A 22,306-nucleotide genomic window follows, 5' to 3' on the forward strand; every position below is an offset into this window, starting at 1 on the left:
TCAATATTTTCGATCAGGGACTCTGACCAAACTACCCCAGCACTGCACATCCAGGCAGTCGCAATAGCTGGTCGTAGTAGAACACCTGCATGTGTGTATATACCTTTTTGGATATTTTCCATCCTCCTATCTGATGGATCTTTAAGTGCGGCCGTCTCAGGAGAGGGTAACGCCACTTGTTTTGATGAGCGTGTTAGCGCTTTGTCCACCCTAGGAGGTGTTTCCCAGCGCTCCCTAACCTCTGGCGGGAAAGGGTATAAAGCCAATAACTTCTTTGAAATTAGCAGTTTTTTATCGGGGCACCCCACGCTTCATCACACACGTCATTTAATTCTTCTGATTCGGTAAAAACTACTGGTAGTTTTTTCACACCCCACATAATACCCTGTTTAGTGGTACCTGTAGTATCAGCTAAATGTAACATCTCCTTTATTGCCAAAATCATATAACGTGTGGCCCTACTGGAAAATACGGTTGATTCGTCACCTTCACCACCGGAATCAGTGCCTGTGTCTGGGTCTGTGTCGACCGACTGAGGCAAGGGGCGTTTTACAGCCCCTGACGGTGTTTGAGGCGCCTGGACAGGCACTAATTGAGTGTCCGGCCGCCTCATGTCGGCAAACGACTGCTTAAGCGAGTTGACGCTATCCCGTAATTCCACAAATAAAGGCATCCATTCTGGTGTCGACCCCCTAGAAGGTGACATCCTCATATTTGGCAATTGCTCCGCCTCCACACCAATAACGTCCTCATACATGTCGACACACACGTACCGACACACAGCAGACACACAGGGAATGCTCTATACGAAGACAGGACCCACTAGCCCTTTGGGGAGACAGAGGGAGAGTCTGCCAGCACACACCAAAAAGCGCTATATATGACAGGGATAGCCTTATGATTAAGTGCTCCCTTATAGCTGCTTTTATATTAATATATTGCCATTTATTTTGCCCCCCCTCTCTGTTATACCCTGTTTCTGTAGTGCAGTGCAGGGGAGAGACCTGGGAGCCTTCCTGACCAGCGGAGCTGTGACAGAAAATGGCGCCGTGTGCTGAGGAGATAGGCCCCGCCCCTTTTCCGGCGGGCTCGTCTCCCGCTATTTAGTACATTTAGGCAGGGGTAAATATCTCCATATAGCCTCTGGGGCTATATGTGAGGTATTTTTAGCCTTTTTAAAGGTTTTCATTTGCCTCCCAGGGCGCCCCCCCCCCAGCGCCCTGCACCCTCAGTGACTGCCGTGTGAAGTGTGCTGAGAGGAAAATGGCGCACAGCTGCAGTGCTGTGCGCTACCTTAAGAAGACTGCAGGAGTCTTCAGCCGCCGATTCTGGACCTCTTCTTGCTTCAGCATCTGTGAGGGGGCCGGCGGCGTGGCTCCGGTGACCATCCAGGCTGTACCTGTGATCGTCCCTCTGGAGCTTCATGTCCAGTAGCCAATCCATCCTGCACGCAGGTGAGTTCACTTCTTCTCCCCTCTGTCCCTCGTTGCAGTGATCCTGTTGCCAGCAGGAATCACTGTAAAATAAAAAACCTAAGCTAAACTCTCTAAGCAGCTCTTTATGAGAGCCACCTAGAATTGCACCCTTCTCGGCCGGGCACAAAAATCTAACTGGAGTCTGGAGGAGGGTCATAGGGGGAGGAGCCAGTACACACCACCTGACCTGTAAAAGCTTTACTTTTGTGCCCTGTCTCCTGCGGAGCCGCTATTCCCCATGGTCCTTTCAGGAACCCCAGCATCCACTTAGGACGATAGAGAAATAATAATACTGATACGTTCTGTCTCCAACAGCAATAGGAGCCAGGATGCACGCCTGACCGCTCCCGCTGCTAGGGAGAAGGGACAGACCTAGTCTAGGAGGAGGACCGTCTATTGTGTCTCTTTACTTGTGAAATAATAAAAAGTAAAAAGATGTTTGCCAAGTATGCCAACACAATGGATACACCACTCCACCAGATGTCATGCGCTTATAAGATTAATGCCTTGATGACATGTGCAGAGAGAGTTAGATTTGGGTGGGTTATTTTATTTCTGTGCAGGGTAAATACTGGCTGCTTTATTTTTACACTGCAAATTAGATTGCAGATTGAACACACCCCACCCAAATCTAACTCTCTCTGCACATGTTATATCTGCCTCCCCTGCAGTGCACATGGTTTTTCCCAATTGCTAACAAAAATCCTGCTGCGATCAACTTGAATTACCCCCTATATCTGGAATTCTGTTTTCCCTATATGAATTTAGTTTCTGGGGAGCGTTTGTGGTAAAGGTTGACGACAGAGGACCTGTGAGGGGATTGACACACGACCATCCTAGCTGCAGAATACTTTTGAAAGGCATATATCGTGTCTTGTATTGCACTTAGTTCTGGTAATCCCCCATCTATTTTCATTGACATCGGGGGTAATTCCAAGTTGATCGCAGCAGGATTTTTGATAGCAATTGGGCAAAACCATGTGCACTGCAGGGGAGGCAGATATAACATGTGCAGAGAGAGTTAGATTTGGGTGTGGTGTGTTCAATCTGCAATCTAATTTGCAGTGTAAAAATAAAGCAGCCAGTATTTACCCTGCACAGAAATAAAATAACCCACCCAAATCTAACTCTTTCTGCACATGTTATATCTGCCTCCCCTGCAGTGCACATGGTTTTGTCCAATTGCTATCAAAAATCCTGCTGCGATCAACTTGGAATTACCCCCATCATCCGTATATACTAATTTTTCAAATTTAGAATATACTACACTATATTTGGAATTCAGTTTTTCCCCCCACATATGGATCCTATTTATATGAAGTATTTAGCAGAAGACTTGTGAGGAAAGTACCCCTTTTTTCATTAATCTTATAAGCGCACGACATCTGGTCTTACTTCACCTTACCCATTTTATCCTTGGTATTGGGGATACCTTTTAGACCAGCCTGTGTGCAGCTGATTCTTTGTTGGCGCTAAGGTACTTTTCGGTTATCCATTTACACCACTCCATCAGTATATGTTCTTTTCTCCACCTATAGAAGTAGGATCCGTACCATGTATTTCATATTGCTAGCAGTTGGTGTCACTTTGGACCGTATTAAATTGTGGGCCTCCAAGGTGGTCTTGATGAAGTTTACATCTGTAATGGAAGGAGGGTCTGCTCCCAGGATGACATGGCAGAGGAGCAAGATCACGAGATACAACATGTCTGGAAGCAGCTGGCAGCTGATTAAGATGGCTGCTTAGGAGACAAGCCCCACCTACCAACTGCTGCTAAGCTGGTTGCCATGGTACAGAGGCTAGAGGTTTGGGCAAACAGTTTGTTCTGTGTTGCCTACAGTACAGGTCTCTTGTGAGATACCCTTCTCACAGCGCTAATAATGATGGGTTACTGCATCCACCTTGCTTGATACAAAAGGATGAATAGATGGAAACTATACTGTATCCACAACTACTAGCATTTCAAATTATTTATGAACTGTTTTCTTTATAAGAAATCCTGTAGTTTTACTGTTTTTTCTTTATAAGAAATTCTGAAGTTTTTTAATCTAATATTTATGTATTTTGTTTTTAAATAGTATAAGAAAAATGAATAAAGTCACCAGCATTGGGCCTAATTCAGACCTGGTCGCACGCAGGCTATTTTTTGCACTGCTGCGACCAGGTAATCACCGCCCATTGGGGAGGGGGTTAGGGCTTTGCAGGGCTGCGTTCGGCTGTGCAGTGAGCTGCACAAACAAAAGTTTGTGCAGATTCTGCACAGCCCAGGACTTACTCACCCGCTGCGATGATCCCTGAAGAAGCTGACGTCAGGAACCCTCCCAGGAAACGGACGGACACGCCTGCATTTCTTTCGACACTCCCAGAAAATGGTGAGTTGCCGCCCAGGAATGCCTTTTGCCTGTCAATCTTCTTGCGATCTCCCCTGAGATCGCTTCCGTCGTAGAAGCCGTCGCTCTCCGGCGACCCCCGTCGCCGGCCAGCGATGCGCCTGCATATTGCAGGTCACACGCATGCGCAGGACAGACCCAATCGCACGGCAGCGAAAAATGCAGTGTACGATCGGGTCTGAATGAGGCCCATTGTGTTGGCCAGAATATTAAAAGTCCAAAAAGTTTGGGAATCTCCTATGCAGTAGTAGGCAACCTATTGAACTACACATGCCAGCATGCCTTGCCAGTTTTACCTGAATCTAACAGCATATTGGAATGTGTAGTTGGAGTAACACCTCCTAAACCCCTATTCTAATCTAATGTAGAACAGCAGTTTTCTAAGAAAGTCAGACACAAGGCTGGAGTAACAATGGAGCAGATGGAATTATAGCCCCAGACTCCGATATAGTCGTTTATAAAAATGTATTTCCACTGGGGTCTTTGAATTTATGTATCGTCATCATTTAGCGTCTACTATACAGTCAGCTTTATCTTGTAGAACAACCCCATCCTTTGGTCAGAGGTGAGAGTTCACACCTGTGACAAAGAGGTCTATTTACTAAGCCCTGGATGGAGGTAAAGTGGACGGAGATCAAGTACCAGTCAATCAGCTCCTAACTGCCATGTCACAGGCTGTGCTTGAAAAATGACAGATAGGAGCTGACTGGCTGGTACTTTATCTCCACCCACAGCTTAATAAATAGATCCCTATGCACTGGCGTATTTATAATGAGTGCAATGTTTGCGGTGGATGTGGGCCCCTGGGGTCAAGGGAGGCCCACACCACACACTGTACCCATTTTTTTCAATACTTACCCTCCAGAGTCCCTTGTTGGCAGAAGTAGCACTGCAAAAATCACCAGGAAAATGGCGCAGCGGGCATTTTCCATTTCACAGCGTTTCGCGCATGTGCAGTAAGAAAATCTGTGGGAAAATGGCCGCTGTGCCATTTTCCCAGAGACCTGCACATATGCACAGTAGACTCGGGGACAGCGCTAAGGTCACCTAGTGCACAGAGTATACATTTCTGCCGGATAGAGAGGAGGGGGCCCAGACGGAGTCTGCACACGGGCCTCCTCCTCTCCAGAAATGCCCCTGACCGTATGGGTCTGTGACGAAATGTGTTGGGTGGCCTCTCGCGCTCTTCGGTCTGATGATATGGTTGTCTCTTCCTTGGTGTTTCTGAGCTGGCCCAGCGAGCAGTATCTAAGAGACCTGACACCTTGGAATATCAGATAAGCTAATTGAGAAGACTTCACTTTGACCTTTGGAAAGGATATTGGCATCTGGGGCCTGATTCAGATGTGGCTGAAGGTGCTATTGCTGCTGCTTACATGGAAGCAGCAGCAATAGCACTAGCAAGTAAATGCAGGAGGAGGCGCCTCAAAGTACACGCCTCCTGCTTGCATTAGTGATTTGTCCTGCATCCAAGGACACAGTATTGGATCACCTGCAACGCTGGCTGAGTGACCCATGGTGTTGCGCAGGCTGGCTGTTGCAGATCCAACAAAGAGGCCAGGAAAACTCTGTTTTCAGATGTAGAGCCTGGCATCATCACTCCCCCAAATATGAGGCATCACGCCACCTCCTCCTCCGCACCATCAAACACTGACAGTCTGCAGCCGTAGTGCAACTGATGTTGCAGACCCTACTGCGAAATGAGGACATGGAAGCAAACAAAGAATAAACATTAAGATATTGAACATTAATTAGTGAATGAAATAAACAGCTCTTGGAACACATGGTTGAGAATATCAAATGCATTACCAGTAAATTAAGTTGAGGGTTTACTACGAATTCAATGTACGTAGTTAAAAACAAAAAAACACACAGACACTCCCATGGTTCTGTAGATGATTGAAGCTGTTCTAAGATACCAAGGTAAGTAGGTATGTGCAGGCTAGTATAAACATTGGGGCATATTCAATTAGCTAATTATTAGCCTTTTTCCCGGGCCAAAAAGCAAAAGGATAACGTGTGGAAACTAACTGATCAATGGGTTTTCCCAGCGTGTTAACCCCAAATGGTGCCTTTTTCTCTCAGACACTGGCAGGTATGTAATGAAATCCGAGTTCAGCAGCCGTGCAGAATGCCGGCTGAACTCGGACGTTTTTTGAAAAGGGCAATCAAGTATAAGGCTAAACCATGCCTTGTAAATGTTGGCCCCTTTAAAAAACATCTGAGTTCAGCCGACATCCCGCACACGACCGCTGTACTCTACTTCATTACATCCCGCCCACTGATTGAATTGGCCCAGCACGGTTGAATATGCCCCAGAGACTGCTACATGCCACAGTTAATCTCCCATTCCTTTCTCAGCATCAGCTGGAAATTAAGAGATTGTGGCGTCTGAGTGATCAGCTTTCTCACTCCATCCAAAGTGGTGAGCGAGGTTAGTTTGCTAGTTTTGTATTACAGAGCTGATAAAGCCACAGAACATAAAAGGCTGCCCCTTTGGGGCAGAAAGTGGTAGTGCAGCTTTAAAGTAGTGTCAGGAAGCAAAATAAAGGCGACAATTTTGGTGACTCTGGCAAACCATTTAATAAAATGCAGCATTTTGCATATTTCATTGCATAGAATAAAATAAGAGTATTTGAAATCTCTGCACATAGTTAACATGTAACAGAATAAAGTACATGTGGAACAACTATCCTGAAATAAAACAATGCAGCAAAGTAAGGCATGGGTCTTTAGCATTTCTAGATTTACATCAGTCCTTTACATTGCGCTTCCTCAACCCATCAAATAGATCACTTTTACTGGCTTCTTCATCACAGGGAGATCCCTCTGTTTGTATGGCGGACTCTCCAGCAACAAGGTTATGTCCAGATAAATTCTTCTCTGTCTTTGTTGTAGATTCCTCACTTTCATTTTCATCATCACCCTCACAGATATTAGAATTCCGAGTCTTAAACGAATGAATTAGACCTTCAAGTGTATCTTCACATGTTTGTTTAGCTACAGTACCAAAAAAAGGGAGGGAAACAAATATGTAAATTAATTACAGTACCTATACTTTTTTATGCCAACTTATTAACTGACAAATTATTTTACGAAAAACCGCTCAGATTTTTTTTTTTAATGAGTGAATTAGTTGTAGAATGCATTTTTTTATATTTATATTTCTCTCTCTCCCCCAAACATCGGAACATCGGTTGTGACCATCGGAACATCACAAACATCTGAAGCATCGCGACCATCGTGGCATTCAATTTGAAAGCCGGGACAGCCGCCAGGTACACAGGGGGGGGGGGGGGGGGGGCTTGGGGGGTTCATTTACACTTCCCCAGCGGCTGCTATTGCCTGCAGCCGTTGGGTAGGGGGGTCCTGCCGTGCTAACTGATCAGCAGTGATGGGCGGCATGGCAAACACTGGGGGAGGGTGCAGGGAGGCAGAGGGACCTTCCGGTCCCTCTATGAGCAGCATCAGCGGAGGGAATTTTCTCTTCCCTGCCACTGCAAACACAGTTTATCTGACTGGTCGCATCCTGTGCGACCAGGTCAGATAAGACACTTGCTGGTATGGTCGCATCTGATGCATCCATGCCAGGCAAGTGGTTAAATACAGTGTCGTGTGAGAGAGAATGGGTCTGAGTCAGAGTCAAATGCTGCAGCGTCTGTGTGTGCGTCTTTTGCTGATATGGCCTCCATGACTATGTAAATGCTGCTACAAGCCCTTCCGTGGTGTACAGCAGTGTGTCTGAATGTGCAAGGACCGAAACACCTAATTTGAGCATTTTTGTGAAGTGTCAATGAAGGAGGGAGTAAGGACAACGAGAAACATGAATCTGAGTTACATGAAAGTGGAGGTACTATTCTCAGGCTGTACCAAAATATGTGGAGCAGGGACGCTTCTGGTCACAAGCACATCAACATAAAGAGACCAGGGCCCAGATTTATCAAGCCTTGGGGAGTGATCATTTGCACAGTGATAAAGTATTATCTTAGGACATGTAGACTTAGGGGTACAGGTACACCACCGATTTTCCGGCATCCTCGGTTCCAGTGCCGTGCCGGATTATCGATTTTGCCGGATTAACGGTGGAAACTAATTTTGCACCTTCAGAACATTTCTAAAGCAATAAATAGTAAATGAATAAACACAGTAGTGTATGCAAAACTGTTTATAAGCAAAACAGGTATCAGGTACGTTTTGAACAACCATTAACAGTAAGTGAAACAGTCACTACAAGGAAAGTACTAAACCTCATGCAAAATGACACTAACTCTTACCCTCCCACAGCCCAACTCCCACTACAACCTACCCTATACCTTCCACAGCCCAACTCTAAACCTTCCATAGCCCAACAACCTACCCTATACCTTCCACAGTCCAACTCTAAACCTTCCACAGCCCAACTCCTATTACAACCTACCCTATAACTTCCACAGCCCAACAACCTACTCTATACCTTCCATAGCCCAACTCTAAACCTTCCACAGCCCAACAACCTACGCTATACCTTCCACAGCCCAACTCTAAACCTTCCACAGCCTAACAACCTACCCTATACCTTCCACAGCCCAACTCTAAACCTTCCACAGCCCAACAACCTACCTTATACCTTCTAAAGCCCAACTCTAAATCTTCCACAGCCCAACTCCCACTACAACCTAATCATCAGCTTGGTCTTGAAGAAGTATTTCAGGTGGGACAGTTGCATCTGGGATGTCTGGGGAACAGGGACCTGATCTAGAACTCGGAGGAATTGGAGATGCTAGAGAACAGGTACTGCTCTTAGTCACATTCTTGCATAGCTTCTTAAACATGACATCAAGGCTTGTTTCATAAGTTTTGACCTTTCCCTGTACAGTTTTTCTTTCATCAAGTGAAAATGCATTAGCTCTTGTTCTGTCACAAAGTTACGTTGTTCTAGTCCTTTGATTAGCTCACTTGTCATCTCAATCAGCTTGTCAATACCAGTGGGGATTTCAATAACATTTTCTTCTTCACTGTCACCATCGTCACTTTCAGTGATTTTTGCAGGATTCAAAACCATATCTATAATTTCAGAGTCAGTACAGTAACGCACAACCGGTGTTTCAACATCAACCTCCATCCACTCTGCCAGATTTTCTTCGTTCAGCCTACTTGATAGGTTGTTGGCAGCAGTTGCAGTACAAGTTTTTGCATATTCAAGTAACTCAAGAACACATTCATCATCATTTGCTACGCAAAATCCTGTGAAGGCAATACTGGGATCTTCATCAGGTGCATTTTCAAACACCATGGCAGGCCACAACTTATGCCAACCATTCTTTAGTGTTAACGAATTTACATTCTCCCAGGCACTAGCAACAAACCAAAGTACATCTTTCATGTTAAAATCTTCAATAAACGACTCAATAGGCTTGCCTGAATTCACCACATCTAGCATGCGTTTCATGAAAAGTGTACGATACTTGGCCTTCATAGAGCGCAATATTCCTTGATCTTGTGGTTGGATAAGAGATGTACAGTTTGGTGGTAAGTATGCTGTAAACACATTATTCTTGCGCAGCAGTTCAGCTCTAAGGTGAGCTGAACAGTTGTCCAGAATAAGAAGGATTTTGCAGTCCTCTGGTAGGCCTACAGATGTGCAGTGTGCTCTGGCTTCTGCCACAAAATACTTTTCAAACCACTCTAGCATTAACTGGTAATCCATCCATTTTTATTTGCACGAAAAATTACAGGATACACTTTAACACCTTTTAAAGCCCTAGGGCATTTACTTTTTCCGATCACTAGTGGCTTGCATCGGTGAGTTCCGGCAGCATTGGAGCAACCTAGGACAGTAACTCTGTCCTTAGATTGTTTAAACCCTGTGGGGGCTTCTTCATCCTCCATTGATAAAGTTTTCCTAGGGGTACATCGCCAATACAGTGCAGTTTCATCGGCATTATAAACTTGCTGGGGGGTGAGGTTTTCATCAGCCACAAGCTTTGCAAACTCATCCACATAGTCATCAGCTGCTTCATGGTTTGCAGACCGTTTTTCACCACACACTTTACGCATCAAAATTCCATGACGTGTCTTAAACCTATGCAGCCATCCTTCACTGTAATCACACTCATAGTCAAGTTTTAGTGCTGTATGATACAACTTAGCTTGTTCCTGTACCATGATGCCTGACAAGTCTACACCATCACTCCGACGTTGTCGAAACCATTCCAACAACACTCGATCAAGCTCAGTGCTTTTACCAGATTTCATAGTTTTCCTAATGCTCATTTGCTTCTTAGATTGACTTTCTGCAAAGAACTGTAATATTTTCTCCCTGTATTTTTTTATGTCATACACTGTTGAGGAACCGAGACCGTATGTATCACACAGCTTCTTTACTGAAACACCGCAGTCGAGTTTTCGTAATATCTCAACTTTTGCCTGCACCGATATAGACTTGCGTTTACGCTTTATACCTGTACCATCACTGTTCTTGGAAGGCATAGCAGCACTACTGTCACTTGAACTGTCTGCGGACGCCATAACAGCCCCACTGATGCTTGCTGTGTCACCTGCAGTGCCCTCAGAAGCTGTACTCACTGACACTTGTGCACGCTGTGTCTTCCGCCCATGTGCAGTACTTGCTGTGACCTTGGACGCCATAACAGCCCCACTGATGCTTGCTGTGTCACCTGCAGTGCCCTCAGAAGCTGTACTCACTGACACTTGTGCGCGCTGTGTCTTCCGCCCATGTGCGGTACTTGCTGTGACCTTGGACGCCATAACAGCCCCACTGATGCTTGCTGTGTCACCTGCAGTGCCCTCAGAAGCTGTACTCACTGACACTTGTGCGCGCTGTGTCTTCCGCCCATGGGGGTAATTCGGAGTTGATCGCAGCAGGAAATTTTTTAGCAGTTGGGCAAAACCATGTGCACTGCAGGGGGGGGCAGATATAACATGTGCGCGTATTGTGTGTTACGCCCATGCGCAGAAAATGATCCGGATTAAAGGATGTCCCTAACCCCCTTTAATCCGGACAAATCAAAATTGTCCGGATTAAAAGAGGTTCCGGATCATCGGTTGCCGGAAAATCGGTGGTGTACCTGTATATTCAATTAGTGTCGGATCCATTCCGACATGTCTGCGGCGGAGGCGCTTCCGGGAGTGAGGAGCCTGGCCGGGGGAACGCCCTGCTCAATCAGACTTTTGTTAAAGTTGGATTGAGATTGTCAGAAAGGGAATCCCCGACTTGTCGCAAAAAAAGGGCCCTCTTTGAATAGGTCGGCAACCCCTTCTGACAGAAATCTCTTAGAAGCTACCGACTTGTCACTTCTGACAGCTATTGAATACGCCCCTTAAGCTGGGTACACAAAATATGATATTGGCACTTTTGACCAATCTGCATGATTATTGTATAGCGTGTATGGCCAAACAGTCGTTCACTGCGGTCATTAATTGAACAGTTCCATTGGATGTACTGCACATCCAATAAGATGATTCAATGGCTGACCCGGTGTTGTCACATGTAACATGTAACGATACATTGCACCATCATACAGCATATCAATACATCGCATGTTACTAGTTCGCACCATTGGAAGGTGTGTACTGAACACAATGATAAAACAATACTGGGTAATAACAAACAGTCAGAGGTAGGAAGGCCCTGCTCGCAAGCTTTACGTTTTCCTTCTACAAAACATTTTATACAAGAATGTCTCATGGCGCTAATACTACATTTTACATTTATTCTAAAACAAACCTTAATAGTTAATAGGAATACAGATATTAATCAGCTGCTGAATGTTAATTGTGCTAGTGTAAGCACAAAATCAGTGGTTCCCCTTTAAGAAAGGGGGATTACCAGCTAGACAATATAAGAAAAGAACACTCTGCGCTATTTAAGAACCTTCCAGACTCCAAATAAAGTGAATTCACATGTATACATAAAAACTAGAGATGAGCGGGTTCGGTTCCTCGGAAACCGAACCCGCCCGAACTTCATGTTTTTTTACACGGGTCCGAGCGACTCGGATCTTCCCGCCTTGCTCGGTTAACCCGAGCGCGCCCGAACGTCATCATCCCGCTGTCGGATTCTCACGAGGCTCGGATTCTATCGCGAGACTCGGATTCTATATAAGGAGCCGCGCGTCGCCGCCATTTTCACACGTGCATTGAGATTCATAGGGAGAGGACGTGGCTGGCGTCCTCTCCGTTTATAGAGAAGAGAAGAAGAGAGTGAGACTAGAGTAGAGAGAGACACAGTAGTAATTTTGGGGAGCATTAGGAGGAGTACTACTACTTGCTGAAGTGATAGATAGTGTGACTGTATAATGTATATCTGACTTGTGGGGGAGACACTGACAGTGGGGAGCAGTTAGAGTCTGAGAGCAGGACTCAGGAGTACTACATATAACGTACAGTGCACACTTTTGCTGCCAGAGTGCCACACTGCCATTGTGACCACACTGACCACCAGTATAATATATATTGTGATTGTCTGCTTAGGAGTACTACTTGCAAGTTGCTGATAGTGTGACCAGTGACCTGACCACCAGTTTAATAATCACCACCAGTTTAATATATATATATATATATATATATATATATATATATATATAAAATTGTATATAATATATATATATAATATTGTATACCACCTACCCGTGTTTTTTTTCTTTTTTCTTTCTTCTTCTTTATACATACTACTATAGTAGCTTACTGTAGCAGTCTGCGGTGTTGCTGAGCTGACAGTGTCCAGCAGGTCCGTCATCAGTCATTACATAATAAATATATATACCTGTCCGGCTGCAGTACTAGTGATATTATATATATATATATATATATATATATATATATATTAATTTCATCTCATTATCATCCAGTCTATATTAGCAGCAGACACAGTACGGTAGTCCACGGCTGTAGCTACCTCCGTGTCGGCAGTCGCTGGTCCATCCATAAGTATACTAGTATCCATCCATCTCCATTGTTTACCTGAGGTGCCTTTTAGTTGTGCCTATTAAAATATGGAGAACAAAAATGTTGAGGTTCCAAAATTAGGGAAAGATCAAGATCCACTTCCACCTCGTGCTGAAGCTGCTGCCACTAGTCATGGCCGAGACGATGAAATGCCAGCAACGTCGTCTGCCAAGGCCGATGCCCAATGTCATAGTACAGAGCATGTAAAATCCAAAACACCAAATATCAGTAAAAAAAGGACTCCAAAATCTAAAATAAAATTGTCGGAGGAGAAGCGTAAACTTGCCAATATGCCATTTACCACACGGAGTGGCAAGGAACGGCTGAGGCCCTGGCCTATGTTCATGGCTAGTGGTTCAGCTTCACATGAGGATGGAAGCACTCAGCCTCTCGCTAGAAAACTGAAAAGACTCAAGCTGGCAAAAGCACCGCAAAGAACTGTGCGTTCTTCGAAATCCCAAATCCACAAGGAGAGTCCAATTGTGTCGGTTGCGATGCCTGACCTTCCCAACACTGGACGTGAAGAGCATGCGCCTTCCACCATTTGCACGCCCCCTGCAAGTGCTAGAAGGAGCACCCGCAGTCCAGTTCCTGATAGTCAGATTGAAGATGTCAGTGTTGAAGTACACCAGGATGAGGAGGATATGGGTGTTGCTGGCGCTGGGGAGGAAATTGACCAGGAGGATTCTGATGGTGAGGTGGTTTGTTTAAGTCAGGCACCCGGGGAGACACCTGTTGTCCGTGGGAGGAATAGGGCCATTGACATGCCTGGTCAAAATACAAAAAAAATCAGCTCTTCGGTGTGGAAGTATTTCACCAGAAATGCGGACAACATTTGTCAAGCCGTGTGTTGCCTTTGTCAAGCTGTAATAAGTAGGGGTAAGGACGTTAACCACCTCGGAACATCCTCCCTTATATGTCACCTGCAGCGCATTCATCATAAGTCAGTGACAAGTTCAAAAACTTTGGGCGACAGCGGAAGCAGTCCACTGACCAGTAAATCCCTTCCTCTTGTAACCAAGCTCACGCAAACCACCCCACCAACTCCCTCAGTGTCAATTTCCTCCTTCCCCAGGAATGCCAATAGTCCTGCAGGCCATGTCACTGGCAATTCTGACGAGTCCTCTCCTGCCTGGGATTCCTCCGATGCATCCTTGCGTGTAACGCCTACTGCTGCTGGCGCTGCTGTTGTTGCTGCTGGGAGTCGATGGTCATCCCAGAGGGGAAGTCGTAAGCCCACTTTTACTACTTCCACCAAGCAATTGACTGTCCAACAGTCCTTTGCGAGGAAGATGAAATATCACAGCAGTCATCCTGTTGCAAAGCGGATAACTGAGGCCTTGACAACTATGTTGGTGTTAGACGTGCGTCCGGTATCCGCCGTTAGTTCACAGGGAACTAGACAATTTCTTGAGGTAGTGTGCCCCCGTTACCAAATACCATCTAGGTTCCACTTCTCTAGGCAGGCGATACCGAGAATGTACACGGACGTCAGAAAAAGACTCACCAGTGTCCTAAAAAATGCAGTTGTACCCAATGTCCACTTAACCACGGACATGTGGACAAGTGGAGCAGGGCAGGGTCAGGACTATATGACTGTGACAGCCCACTGGGTAGATGTATGGACGCCCGCCGCAAGAACAGCAGCGGCGGCACCAGTAGCAGCATCTCGCAAACGCCAACTCTTTCCTAGGCAGGCTACGCTTTGTATCACCGGTTTCCAGAATACGCACACAGCTGAAAACCTCTTACGGCAACTGAGGAAGATCATCGCGGAATGGCTTACCCCAATTGGACTCTCCTGTGGATTTGTGGCATCGGACAACGCCAGCAATATTGTGTGTGCATTAAATATGGGCAAATTCCAGCACGTCCCATGTTTTGCACATACCTTGAATTTGGTGGTGCAGAATTTTTTAAAAAACGACAGGGGCGTGCAAGAGATGCTGTCGGTGGCCAGAAGAATTGCGGGACACTTTCGGAGGACAGGCACCACGTACAGAAGACTGGAGCACCACCAAAAACGCCTGAACCTGCCCTGCCATCATCTGAAGCAAGAAGTGGTAACGAGGTGGAATTCAACCCTATATATGCTTCAGAGGTTGGAGGAGCAGCAAAAGGCCATTCAAGCCTATACAATTGAGCACGATATAGGAGGTGGAATGTACCTGTCTCAAGCGCAGTGGAGAATGATTTCAACGTTGTGCAAGGTTCTGCAACCTTTTGAACTTGCCACACGTGAAGTCAGTTCAGACACTGCCAGCCTGAGTCAGGTCATTCCCCTCATCAGGCTTTTGCAGAAGAAGCTGGAGGCATTGAAGGAGGAGCTAAAAGGGAGCGATTCCGCTAGGCATGTGGGACTTGTGGATGGAGCCCTTAATTCGCTTAATAAGGATTCACGGGTGGTCAATCTGTTGAAATCAGAGCACTACATTTTGGCAACCGTGCTCGATCCTAGATTTAAAACCTACCTTGGATCTCTCTTTCCGGCAGACACAAGTCTGCTGGGGTTCAAAGACCTGCTGGTGACAAAATTGTCAAGTCAAGCGGAACGCGACCTGTCAACATCTCCTCCTTCACATTCTCCCGCAACTGGGGGTGCGAGGAAAAGGCTCAGAATTCCGAGCCCACCCGCTGGCGGTGATGCAGGGCAGTCTGGAGCGACTGCTGATGCTGACATCTGGTCCGGACTGAAGGACCTGACAACGATTACGGACATGTCGTCTACTGTCACTGCATATGATTCTCTCCCCATTGAAAGAATGGTGGAGGATTATATGAGTGACCGCATCCAAGTAGGCACGTCAGACAGTCCGTACTTATACTGGCAGGAAAAAGAGGCAATTTGGAGGCCCTTGCACAAACTGGCTTTATTCTACCTAAGTTGCCCTCCCACAAGTGTGTACTCCGAAAGAGTGTTTAGTGCCGCCGCTCACCTTGTCAGCAATCGGCGTACGAGGTTACTTCCAGAAAATGTGGAGAAGATGATGTTCATTAAAATGAATTATAATCAATTCCTCCGTGGAGACATTGACCAGCAGCAATTGCCTCCACAAAGTAGTACACAGGGAGCTGAGATGGTGGATTCCAGTGGGGACGAATTGATAATCTGTGAGGAGCGGGATGTACACGGTGATATATCGGAGGATGATGATGAGGTGGACATCTTGCCTCTGTAGAGCCAGTTTGTGCAAGGAGAGATTAATTGCTTCTTTTTCGGTGGGGGTCCAAACCAACCCGTCATTTCAGTCACAGTCGTGTGGCAGACCCTGTCACTGAAATGATGGGTTGGTTAAAGTGTGCATGTCCTGTTTATACAACATAAGGGTGGGTGGGAGGGCCCAAGGACAATTCCATCTTGCACCTCTTTTTTCTTTAATTTTTCTTTGCGTCATGTGCTGTTTGGGGAGTGTTTTTTGGAAGGGCCATCCTGCGTGCCACTGCAGTGCCACTCCTAGATGGGCCAGGTGTTTGTGTCGGCCACTAGGGTCGCTTATCTTACTCACACAGCTACCTCATTGCGCCTCTTTTTTTCTTCTTTGCGTCATGTGCTGTTTGGGGAGTGTTTTTTGGAAGGGCCATCCTGCGTGCCACTGCAGTGCCACTCCTAGATGGGCCAGGTGTTTGTGTCAGCCACTAGGGTCGCTTATCTTACTCACACAGCTACCTCATTGCGCCTCTTTTTTTTCTTCTTTGCGTCATGTGCTGTTTGGGGAGTGTTTTTTGGAAGGGCCATCCTGCGTGCCACTGCAGTGCCACTCCTAGATGGGCCAGGTGTTTGTGTCAGCCACTAGGGTCGCTTATCTTACTCACACAGCTACCTCATTGCGCCTCTTTTTTTCTTCTTTGCGTCATGTGCTGTTTGGGGAGTGTTTTTTGGAAGGGCCATCCTGCGTGCCACTGCAGTGCCACTCCTAGATGGGCCAGGTGTTTGTGTCGGCCACTAGGGTCGCTTATCTTACTCACACAGCTACCTCATTGCGCCTCTTTTTTTCGTCATGTGCTGTTTGGGGAGTGTTTTTTGGAAGGGCCATCCTGCGTGACACTGCAGTGCCACTCCTAGATGGGCCAGGTGTTTGTGTCGGCCACTAGGGTCGCTTATCTTACTCACACAGCTAACTCATTGCGCCTCTTTTTTTCTTCTTTGCGTCATGTGCTGTTTGGGGAGTGTTTTTTGGAAGGGCCATCCTGCGTGACACTGCAGTGCCACTCCTAGATGGGCCAGGTGTTTGTGTCGGCCACTAGGGTTGCTTAGCTTAGTCATCCAGCGACCTCGGTGCAAATTTTAGGACTAAAAATAATATTGTGAGGTGTGAGGTGTTCAGAATAGACTGAAAATGAGTGGAAATTATGGTTTTTGAGGTTAATAATACTTTGGGATCAAAATGACCCCCAAATTCTATGATTTAAGCTGTTTTTTAGTGTTTTTTGAAAAAAACACCCGAATCCAAAACACACCCGAATCCGACAAAAAAAATTCGGTGAGGTTTTGCCAAAACGCGGTCAAACCCAAAACACGGCCGCGGAACCGAACCCAAAACCAAAACACAAAACCCGAAAAATTTCAAGTGCACATCTCTAATAAAAACACCTTTTTATTCCGGATTAGATTAATCACATAAATCTCTAATTAGTAGATGGAACCACATAAAATTCTTAATCTAATAAAAAAGCTATCATATGCATATATACATTTAACAACTCTAGTTAATTCTTATTTTCAGAAGCCGGCTTTCTTTATGCACCTAAAATAAAATATGGATCAGCTCTCATGCGTATATAATAACCACAATATGTGCAATAGGGGATATACTTATTAATTGATGTGCAAATCAGTATTCTCAGATTGTCCACTATCTGCTTGTAGAGAGACGGAATGATCAGATGTAGTAATCACCGCTTGTTGTTACAAAGTATCAAAACGGCTCCTTGTGTTATTACACTGAACACTCGTTGTTACAAAGTCTCAAGCAATTCCTTTTGCATAGATAATAGTAACAGTTCCTGATTGCCTAATCAGGCTGGCTAAATGGTAAAAGTTCTCACCCTCCGTCTTACACGTAGACGGATCCAGCTGGAGATACACTGCACTGCCGGTCAGGTGCGGCTAGGGAGCTCCGGACGTCTCCGGCTCCCAACGTATGAGATGCCGCTGCAATCCCAAGTGAAGCCGCTGATGTAATTTCGCTGGCGTCCGGCGTGGTGCAGTGATTCTTAGGTGATAACCGCAATGAATGGTATTGTCATCAGATGTCCCTTCTTTCCTCGGACTAGTTTCGCTCGTCGCTGGAGCTTCCTCATAGAGTTTTATTAGATTAAGAAATTTATGTGGTTCCATCTACTAATTAGAGATTTATGTGATTAATCTAATCCGGAATAAAAAGGTGTTTTATGTATACATGTGAATTCACTTTATTTGGAGTATGGAAGGTTCTTAAATAGCGCAGAGTGTTCTTTTCTTATACAAAACATTTTACAATAGAATACTCTATATTCAATTATATATATCTTAAAAAGGAGATTTATGGTAGACGTACCATTGTTAAATCTCTTTCTGCGAAGTACATTGGGTTCCACAGGGAAACATCGGATGTAGAGTGGATCTTGATCCAGAAAGGCACCAACAGGCTAAAGCTTTAGGCTGTCCCAGGATGCATTGTGGGGCCTCCTCTATAATCCCGCCTCCAGGAACTGTGAGCTCAGTTTTGTTAGCCAGTCCAATGTAGGCGCAGGCAAAAGAGAAGGCAGATGTTAGTCACATAGAACCACATTCTCATGACAGGAGAATGAACCAGCGGCTAATGCCAGACAAACCCATAGAAGCTAGGTGCATTAGGGTGGGCGCCCTGTGGAACCCAATGTAATTCGTAGAAAGAGATTTAACAATGGTAAGTCTACCATAACACTCCTTTTCTGCAGCAAGGTACATTGGTTTCCACAGGGAAACATCGGGTGATGTTCTAAAGCAGTTCGTCAAGGCAGGGGATGCACCTTAGCGGGTATGAGAACCCGGCGTCCAAAGGAAGCATCATGGGAGGCGGAAGTATCAAAGGCATAGAACCTTATCAACGTGTTCACTGAGGACCACGTAGCTGCCTTGCACAATTGTTCAGCGGACGCGCCACGGCGGGCCGCTCGAGAAGGTCCAACAGACCGAGTAGAATGGGCAATAAAGCAGCAAGAACTGGGAGTCCAGCATGTGCTTACGCTTGTGCATGCACCATTCTAATCCATCTGGCCAGGGATTGCTTACTCGCAGGCCAGCCACGTTTGTGAAAAGCAAACCATACAAAAAGGGAATCTGAGCTCCAGATAGAGGCAGTCCTCGCCACGTATATACGGAGAGCCCGTATCACATACAAAGACCGCTCTTTGTGGAGGACAAACCAGAAGAAATGAAGGTCGGAACCACAATCTCTTGGTTTAGGTGAAAAGATGACACCACCTTAGGTAAATAACCAAGGCGAGTTCTAAGAACTGCCCGGTCACGGTGAAATATCAGGAAGGGTGGACGACAGGACAAAGCGCCTAGGGCTGACACCCTCCTAGCAGAGGCAATAGCCAGTAGGAACAGGACCTTGACCGTGAGCCATTTAAGGTCCTCTGACTCAAGAAGTTCAAATGGAGACTCTTGCAGGGCATTCAGGATCCCATGGAGCCACAGGAGGGACATAGGGAGGCTGAATCCGTAAAACACCCTGCGTGAAAGTATGAACGTCAGGAATAGACGCAATTTTTCTCTGAAACCACACCGACAACGCAGATATATGAACCTTGAGGGAGGCCAGACGAAAGCCGAAGTCCAGGCCTTGTTGCAGAAAAGCCAGAAGTCTGGAAGTTCCGAATTTGTATACATCGTAATTCTTAGCAGCACACCAAGTGAAGTAAGAATTCCAGACCTTGTAATATATCTGTGCAAATGCCGGTTTTCGGGCCTTTAGCATAGTTTGGATAACCGTCTCGGAGAATCCTTTGGCCCTCAGGAGTGATGCTTCAAGAGCCACACCATCAAAGCCAGTCTGGCCAGGTCAGAGTAGACACAAGGGCCCTGAACGAGGAGGTCTGGGCGTTGAGGAATTAGAAGAGGACGCTCCATCGATAGACCCTGCAGGTCTGAGAACCAATGCCATCTGGGCCACGCTGGAGTGTCTAGAAGTAGTATTCCTCCTTCTTGTTTGAACTTCTGTAGTACCCTGAGCATGAATTACACTGGAGGGAACACATAGGGCAGCCGAAAGTTCCATGGAATTGCCAGTGCGTCCACGATCGCAGCTTGAGGATCCCTGGTTCTTGATCCGAAGATGGAACTTTGTGATTTTGTCGAGACGCCATCAGGTCTACATCTGGTAGGCCCCATTTGTCCACTAGGAGTTGAAAGACTTCCTGATGACGACTCCACTCTCCGGCATGCGCGTCCTGACGACTGAGGAAATCCGCTTCCCAGTTGAGGACTTCCGGAATGAACACTGCCGATATTGCTGGCAGATGGCGTTCCCCCCATCGAAAGATTTTTGACACTTCCATCATTGCCATGCAGCTTCGAGTGCCTCCTTGATGGTTTATGTATACCACCGTGGTGGCGTTGTCTGACCGTACTTGAACAGGCCTGTTCTTTAACAGAGGCAGGGCGAGAGACAAAGCACTAAACACTGCCCGCAATTCCAGAATGTTTATCGGTAGGAGTGATCCCTCCTGGTCCACCGATCCCCTGGAAAGAGTGTTGCTCCAAAATAGCGCTCCAGCCCCTGAGACTGGCATCCGTAGTCAGTAAGTCCCAGTTGGGGTCAGAAAAGACGGCCCCTGTTGAACTGCTGGTCCTGTAGCCACCAGGTCAGCGATAGACAAACCAACGGAGTCAAGGAGATCACGTGAGACCTGATCTGATGAGGTAGGCCGTCCCACTTGAAAAGGATTAACCTCTGCAGAGGGCGGGAATGAAATGGAGCGTACTCTACCATGTTGAAAGCTGACACCACCAGGCCTAGTACTTGCATCGCCAAATGTATCGACACTCTTGGGCGAGAGAGGAAGTATCTTATCCTGTCCTGAAGCTTCAGGACCTTCTCTGGAGACAGAAACAGCCGTTGACTGTGTGTCCAGCAGTGCCGCCAGGTGCACCATGCTCCGAGCAGGGACCAGCGAGGACTTCTTCCAGTTGATGAGCCATCTGTGGGCTTGTAGGAAGTTTTACCGTCAGTTGCAGATGACTGGAGGACATCGTGAGAGTTTGCAGAGGATCAGCAAGTCGTCCAGATACGGCAGGATCCTTACTCACAGGCGACGGAGATGAGCCGTCATCACGGCCATAACCTTGGTGAAGATCCAAGGGGCTGTGGCCAGTCCAAACGCCCTGGAAATGATAGTGAAGGTTTCCAATATGGCAATAGATATATGCAGGTAAGTATCTTGTATATCCAGGGATACCATATAATCTCCGGGTTCCATGGCCAGTACAATTGAGCGCAGTGTTTCCATACGGAACTTGGATACTCTCACAAACTTGTTCAGTGATTTGAGGTTGAGTATAGGCCGGAAAGACCCATTGGGTTTCGGTACTAGAAAACAGGGTCGAGTAGGATCCTCTGCCTCTCTAGGATAGAGGTACCGGCACCACCACTCCTGTATCCAGGAGGGAACTCACAATCATTTGTAGAGCTTGCACCTGTAACGGTTCGGAAAGGATAACTGTTGTATAGAACTGGCGAGGGGGATGCCTCTTGAAAGAGACTGCGTATCCGTGAGAAACAACTTCTCGCACCCATGCGTCTGAAGTGGTCTTTAACCAGACCTGGGTGAATCGCAGAAGTCTGCCTCCCACCCTGGGATCCCCCATGGGGAGGCTTGTCCCGTCATGCAGCAGGCTTGTCGTATTTAGAAGCAGACTGACGGGATGCCCAGGATTGTTTAGCCTTGGGCTTTGTGGTTTTGGAAGCACGAGATTGTCTCAGGTATGCCTGACCTTTTGCTTTCCCCTGAGGCCGAAAGGAGCGAAAAGTGGTACCTTTTGCCTTCTGTGCAGAAAGAGTAGTGTTAGGGAGAAAGGCAGTCTTAGCAGCCGCCAAGTCAGCCACAATTTTATTGAGGTCTTCCCAAAACAGGATGTCTCCCTTAAAAGGAAGTACCTCCAAGGTCTTTTTTGAGTACAGGTCCAATACTGCGAGCCATGATGGACGTAGTCGATGCCTTGGCCGCCAACACACCTGCCTCAGAGGACGCCTCCTGAATGTGATAGGCTGTGGTGGTCATATGAGACAGGTACTGTCTGGCAATTTCAGATATATCCTGAGGCAGCTCTTCCTCTAATGCCTAAACCCATGCTTCAATTCCCTTTTGCAGGCCAAGAGGCTGCTATAGTAGGTCTATGTACAGCACCTGTAAGGAAGTAAACAGACTTCAGAAATCTTTCCACACGCTTATCTGTCAGATCCTTCAGTGAGGTGACAGTGGTGACAGGCAGAGTAGACGACACCACTAGACGGGTGACATGGGAATCCA

At 46.5% G+C, this 22,306-nt stretch overlaps 2 protein-coding genes across 6 annotated transcripts in view; both read right to left on the minus strand.

Moving 5' to 3' along the window:
- LOC134932740 (GLIPR1-like protein 1) overlaps nucleotides 1-3,253 on the minus strand; it is an 89,246-nt gene extending 85,993 nt beyond the window's left edge. The window contains exon 1 of one of the 4 annotated variants that reach the window (XM_063927436.1): nucleotides 3,029-3,253. In XM_063927436.1, coding sequence (XP_063783506.1) covers nucleotides 3,029-3,181 — 153 coding nt within the window. In that variant the 5' untranslated portion in view covers nucleotides 3,182-3,253. The other 3 variants (XM_063927435.1, XM_063927434.1, XM_063927437.1) reach the window with 3 other exon arrangements.
- Nucleotides 3,254-6,423: 3,170 nt separating this feature from the next.
- Nucleotides 6,424-22,306, minus strand: part of LOC134932743 (uncharacterized) — a 94,406-nt gene continuing 78,523 nt past the window's right edge. For both annotated transcript variants that reach the window (XM_063927442.1, XM_063927441.1), the window contains exon 6: nucleotides 6,424-6,865. In XM_063927442.1, coding sequence (XP_063783512.1) covers nucleotides 6,618-6,865 — 248 coding nt within the window. In that variant the 3' untranslated portion in view covers nucleotides 6,424-6,617. The remainder of the gene's footprint in view (nucleotides 6,866-22,306) is intronic.

This window comes from Pseudophryne corroboree, chromosome 6 (genome assembly GCF_028390025.1).
Source record: "Pseudophryne corroboree isolate aPseCor3 chromosome 6, aPseCor3.hap2, whole genome shotgun sequence".
In the NCBI taxonomy this organism is placed as follows: Eukaryota; Metazoa; Chordata; class Amphibia; order Anura; family Myobatrachidae; genus Pseudophryne; species Pseudophryne corroboree.